The following is a 6,000-nucleotide window of genomic DNA, read 5'->3' as shown; positions in this document are numbered from 1 at the left end:
GGTCGAAGGCCGGCGCTTGACTGCTGAGCCCCCCGGGTGTCCCTAAGGGCCAGCGGTCTTCAAAGCAGCCGAGACTCTGCAGGTCACACCATCAACACTTAGACACCTCAACTCCTGCCCGGGGTGGCGCATGGGGGGCCTCCCTAAACTGCCGGGGCTCTTTTGGGAGAGGACGCTTTGCCGTTATTTTCTGAGCTCTTCGGAAGACCTCAGTGCGCGGCCACCGCACTCTGATCCAAGTCTCCCAGCGTGTGACCAGCCTCCGCCAGGACGGGCCACCCCAGAGGAGCCGCCTCTGGACCCGCGGCGGCGGCGGGGCTGCGAGTCAGCTCTGCAGGCCTTGGAATTACTCCAACGTGAGATTTTATTAAAACGCCCGTTCTAGGGGCAGCCGAGCCGGAGAAACTACAGGGAGGGACATAAAAACAAACCTAGCAAATTAAAAGTAAAGAGAAACCAATGTGCAGAGGTGATCCTTCATTCTTTCCACCCTCTTTGCGGGCAGATGGGAGGGTGGCTTTGGGCTGGCGCGGCCCAGCTGGTGTCAGCCAAGCGACCCGAGCAAAGATCATCCCAAGGATTAATACAGCTACGGATGGAAGCAAAAATATAGGCCATTTTAGGTAAATTCACAGAGCAGAAGGGAGCCATTCTCCAGCCCAATAGCACATTTTAATGGAGTTACTTGCCTTGGAATCCTATTTAGTGTTGAAGGATTCTGTCCATAAATTATTTTTTTTAATTTTTATTTATTTATGATAGTCACACAGAGAGAGAGAGAGAGGCAGAGACACAGGCAGAGGGAGAAGCAGGCTCCATGCACCGGGAGCCCGATGTGGGATTCGATCCCGGGTCTCCAGGATCGCACCCTGGGCCAAAGGCAGGCGCTAAACCGCTGCGCCACCCAGGGATCCCCCATAAATTCTTCCTGAAAGTTCGCCTCAACTCTTCAGGCTGTGATTCCAGCCACGGCCTCTTGTTCTGTGCTCCTGAGACGAGGAGGCACCGTCTTCTGTGTAATCTACGATAATGCACTAAACCCCACCAGCGTTACTTCTGTCTTTTCCAACGAGGCAAAAAGGACTTCCTGGCCACCATGAGTCAGACTCTTCATCCTTGTCCCACTGCGCTGCGTTGACTCTAGGCCGTCGTCAGTCGGCTCACCCACAGGCCTCCTCATGTGCCACTGCCCCTTCCTGGTCCTCCTCCCTCTACCACGTTTAATCAGAACATCCTGGGAGGGAAGGTTCTTTCTAAAATTACAAACCTCCCCACAAACATAAAGCATGGGCATAGCGATTATTTCCAAGGCTGCCCGTTCCTGGGTTCCTTTGTCACCGTGACATGCTATTTTCTTATCAAATGACTAGCCTCATTTTGACCCTCACTTTGTCATTAGTTAACTCTTCAGTGAATTGATTACTTGTCAGTCATGGGTAACACTTTTTTTTTTTTTTTTTAAGGTAAGCTCCATCACCAACTCACAACCATAAGATCAAGACCTGAGCCAGGGGATCCCTGGGTGGCGCAGCGGTTTGGCGCCTGCCTTTGGCCCAGGGCGCGATCCTGGAGACCCGGGATCGAATCCCACGTCGGGCTCCCGGTGCATGGAGCCTGCTTCTCCCTCTGCCTGTGTCTCTGCCTCTCTCTCTCTCTCTGTATCATAAATAAATAAAAATTTTTAAAAAATTAAAAAAAAAAAAAAGACCTGAGCCGAGCTCAAGAGCTGGGTGCTCGGCCTACTGAGCCTCCCCGGCGCCCCGCTCGTAGCTATCACTTCTGGATCGTTTCTCTCCCACTCTGTTTACTTGGGGGAGAATGTCTCGAAAGCACATTGTAGAAGCCTTTTGGGAAGACTTCTCTTTATTTTACACTTTATTTCACCATTAGGGAAAAAGATCCTCGAGTTTGTAGCTGAAGGGGAACTTCTCTTGTTTTAGACACCAGTGTTTTACTGGAAACCTCCGCATATCTGTCAGGAAAGTAACCAAGAATTCTCCCAGAAACCAAGTTCTCTTCATTCGTGACAGGTGATAACCCAGGGAGGAAGGGTAGCTGACTTACCTTGTCATTGTGATCGGGTCTCAATCTTGTTTCCTGTCACCAACCCCAACACAACCCTGACTTCTCAGAACCTCCAGGCCCCCATCACTCCCCAGCAGGCCCCTTCCCAGCCCCTTCTCAGTGCCTAGAAAGCATCCCCACCCACCATACTCAACCCTCCTCCTTCTTTTGAAGGCTCATTCATGTCCCCAAAGCCAACACAACTGTCACCTTCCCGGCCACCTTCCCAACAAAGCTGCCCATCAGTCTTCCTCAGCAGAACCGGGTTCTCTGAGGTCCTGTAGCCCATTTTGTTCCTGTCCCTGAAACAAAGCCTTCCTGCTTGGATGGCTGCTCCCCTGGACTGTGGAGCCTCCAGCAGTGGGGAACTTCCCTCATCCTCTGAGCATCTTAGTGTCCAGCACAGGACCTGAAATAGGGCCATGCTCCCATCTGGTTGGGGGGAGGCTTGATCTGAAATTCAAGGGGTCACAGAGGCCAACATGGATTCTCTCTCACTCCTTTTTTTTTTTCTCCCAGGATACAGTCCTATAGTCTTGGACAGCATCTCTCAATGAATGGTGAGTCTCACCTATAGCACAACAATACAAGATGGGCCTTTCCTTGCCACCCTCCCACTGGGGCTCCTGATTTTCCGTAGCCCAGAAAATGATTCCACTTACCCACCTCCACCCAGCAGGCTAAAACAACTCCCACTGGACAGGAAGATTGGCGACCACCCTTTCTTGTTCGCTGTGGGGGTGAGCAGCACCCATGGCCTCCGACATCCTCGGCCCAGTGCAGACCTGGAAGCTCCACTGCACTGGCCAGTGGTCAATGTTGGCGGAACCAGTGAACAATCACAATGTTGAGCTATTTTTTTTTAATTTTTCACAAAGATCTCTAGAAGGCAAGTAGTTTATCATTTCTCCGCCTGAAATGACACAGCACGATAGACAGTGTAGGATGCTGCGATGCCGGCTCTTTCCTGTCCTCCAGAGTTCCTGCAGCACGCCCCAGGGAACCCAAAGCAGGGCCCATGCAGTGTGGCCTCTGCAAGTCCTAGGTGCTCAGTCCACGCTCAGCAGCACCAGCACTGCTAAAGTCAAGCTCATCGTCCAGAAGGTCCCACCTTGGATCCCAAGATCCAGAGATGGATCCAGGTGGGGGTTCCAGACAGGGTTTAACTTCCAGAGGCAAAGAGCAGGTGCCACAGCCGGAGATAAGGCCACTGACACTGCTAAGGGCAAATGTCACGACTTAAGACTAGAGTGGAGACAGGAAGTAAATGAGGTCAAGGAACCCCTGGATTGTTGAAGAGACGGCTTTTTAAAAACAAACGCGGGTGTGCAGAGCACAATGTTCACAACAAAACAGCGCTGCTTGAGATCCCAGACCCAAGCAGGGGGAAGCAAAGGCTGGGCTAATGGAGCCAGAACTTTATTCACAGTAGAACAGTCCTAATCTAAAATTCTAGAATTTAAGACCAATATCTTTTAAGAATGAGAATTCATAAACCCATCAGACCAGCTGACAGTAAAAGGGAAAAAAAAATTCTCCACTAAACAAAACCACACAAAAGTCAATTCAATCTTTCTCCACCCGCAACCTCCCGACCACCTCCGACCCTATTAAAAAAAAATACATCATGAAAGTCAGGCACACTTGCACACACTCAAATATGCAAACAAAATTCAAAATACCCAAAGAAACCTTGGAGATCACCTAAGGGTTTTTCACTAGCTCCCCAGATGCTCTTTTTTTTTTTTTTTTTTTTTTTTTTTTTAGAAAAGAAAAAGAGGCTCTTACAGGTATATCTAAGCAGTAAAGACTGAAGTGGGCTGAGATCCCCTTCCTCAGCCTCCCTGCCTCCCAGTCAATGTGGAAGAATATGGACAGTGAGTCAAGAAGGAAGCCAAGGCTGGTGTGGTGTGGAAGGCGAGGGGCCTTGCTGTCCTGCGGCCTGGGGGTGTCACCAGGGAGCGGGGCTGGGTTTACCCAGCAACCCTGCCCGGGAGCTCTGCTCCAAGGCATGAAGCCCGGGGAGGAGTGTGTGGGGAGGGTATTTCTGGAGGCAGAATTTTACTGCTTGCAGGCGGGCGAACACAAACCTGAGGCGAAGCATCATGAGAGATCTTGAGCATCACAGATTGTGGAATTGGCACAGAAGGTAGCCCAACACTGCACCTTCCGGAAAATCAATCTATGAGGAAAGCAGAGAGGTCCTCTGCCCGGGATGCTGGCTCCGAGAGTTTCCCTGGTTGTTGGCCTCAATCAGTTGATCGGTCCATTATTTCTGAGCAAGGTCTGTCATCCGAAATGGAAGAGCATTTGTTTCCAGATGGTGAGACTCTCCCACTCAACAGGCCTCCCTGAAAGAGCCAGGCTGGGAAATGCAAGAGAACCAGATCTCACACTCACTACTCCCCACGGTGCTAGGAAAGCTTGAAGAATCTGTTTCTCTGCCCAATCCTACAGATATTTCCCCCACATTTTGTAGAATAAATAATTCAAAATAGAATGAAAGATCCAGGCAAGGGCAGTTGCTGGCCTGAAAATGCGCTCTGCCTCTTAGCAGTGACTCATAAAACTCACACTCACAATTCACGCCCAGCCTCAGGCGTGAAGGGGAGAGTGTGGCAGGCCACAGAGGCACAGTGACCCCTGGGACAGAAGTTCGACACCGGCCCGAACCCCCTTATATATTAAATTTCTCTTCATAAATAGAGCATCTGAACTCGAGTGACCACAGTAAAAGGCCAAAGTCTGAGTTCTTTTTTCCTCAAATATCTACACAAACCTTCAAATATCTACTAAACTCTACCCACATGGCAAACTTGATGCCTCATGATGAGAGCTTCAATCGCCATGATAGTCAAAGGCCAAGTCTCAGACAGACCCAAATACTCATCCCTATTGGATAACGAGGACTATGATGAACAGCTCACTTCGGCTCATCACAGAATTCCTTTAAACCGAAGCCCAAATTAATTTGATCTTAAATGATCTGGTCCCCCTGACCTATAAACTTGTTAGGTGCACAAGTTTTCAAGGTCACACTTATGATAGAAAACAGGCCCATGAGACCAATGGATGTGATCCGGTTGGCTCGGCTGCCTTGCCTGCCCACTTACAGATGTGACTACCTTCCTCAGGGGTGAGTGTCTGGGCCATACTGTTCATTCTTAATGTGGGAAGCAGTAGCATATGGATAATACACTGAGGGGCTAGGTATCTGGATTGGGGTTTGTCTCGATGGTTGCCAGGAAATTGATCTTCTAGCCATCCTAGGAAATTTGGGTTAAGTTTCCTTCTTATCCTCCCCTGTCAAGAATATATTAATTTTGCTCAATCACAGTAGACCACTTTGATTAGATAACGGGGGACACTAAAAGAAACTGGAGCAAACAGATGAATAGCCTGTTAGAAAAATCAAGGGTGGTGAATCCCTCCATGGAGGCTTCATAGCTCATCCTTCGAAGGCACAGTGTCCACGGAGGTTGGCGACGGCAGGGCCTCTGTGTTTTTGGCATTGCGGTGGATGTGACTTTGCTTCCGGGACTTCCAGGAATGGGTCCTATCCCAATCGGTGGCCACTGTCTCATTGTCCCAGATGGTCGAGGTCTCTGTGTCACTCAGATACCCCGGCTGGCCCGTGTAGTGTGTGGGGTAGATGAGCAAGGGTTCGGCAGAGAAGGCTTTTAGGTCCCTGGATTCATAATACTCCTTGTACTCAGCTCTGCAAACAAGAGGCATATGGGTGCGTGAGGGGGTAGGACATTTAGAGAACAGAGGAAAAGAGGAGAGGGGTCCTGCTGGTTGTCTCTTACATTGGCATGGATGCCTTCAATTATTTTTAAAGTTGTGTCCTTTGTGGAAAAGTTTAGTCTACAAACACAATAAAAATTTCTTTAAAAGCCTTCAGAGGAGGGGCACCTGGGGTGGCTCAGTGGTTGA

General features: G+C 49.7%; 1 protein-coding gene across 1 annotated transcript in view; it reads right to left on the bottom strand.

Moving 5' to 3' along the window:
• Positions 1 to 1,759: 1,759 nt before the first annotated feature.
• The window catches only part of COLGALT2 (collagen beta(1-O)galactosyltransferase 2), a 102,278-nt gene continuing 98,037 nt past the window's right edge, over positions 1,760 to 6,000 (bottom strand). The window contains exon 12 of the mRNA XM_055319109.1: positions 1,760 to 5,782. Coding sequence (XP_055175084.1) covers positions 5,506 to 5,782 — 277 coding nt within the window. The 3' untranslated portion in view covers positions 1,760 to 5,505. The remainder of the gene's footprint in view (positions 5,783 to 6,000) is intronic.

Source organism: Nyctereutes procyonoides, unplaced genomic scaffold (assembly GCF_905146905.1).
Source record: "Nyctereutes procyonoides isolate TBG_1078 unplaced genomic scaffold, NYPRO_anot_genome, whole genome shotgun sequence".
Classification (NCBI taxonomy): Eukaryota; Metazoa; Chordata; class Mammalia; order Carnivora; family Canidae; genus Nyctereutes; species Nyctereutes procyonoides.
Note: the sequence above shows the minus strand (reverse complement) of the source record. Positions and strands in the feature narration are given on the sequence as shown.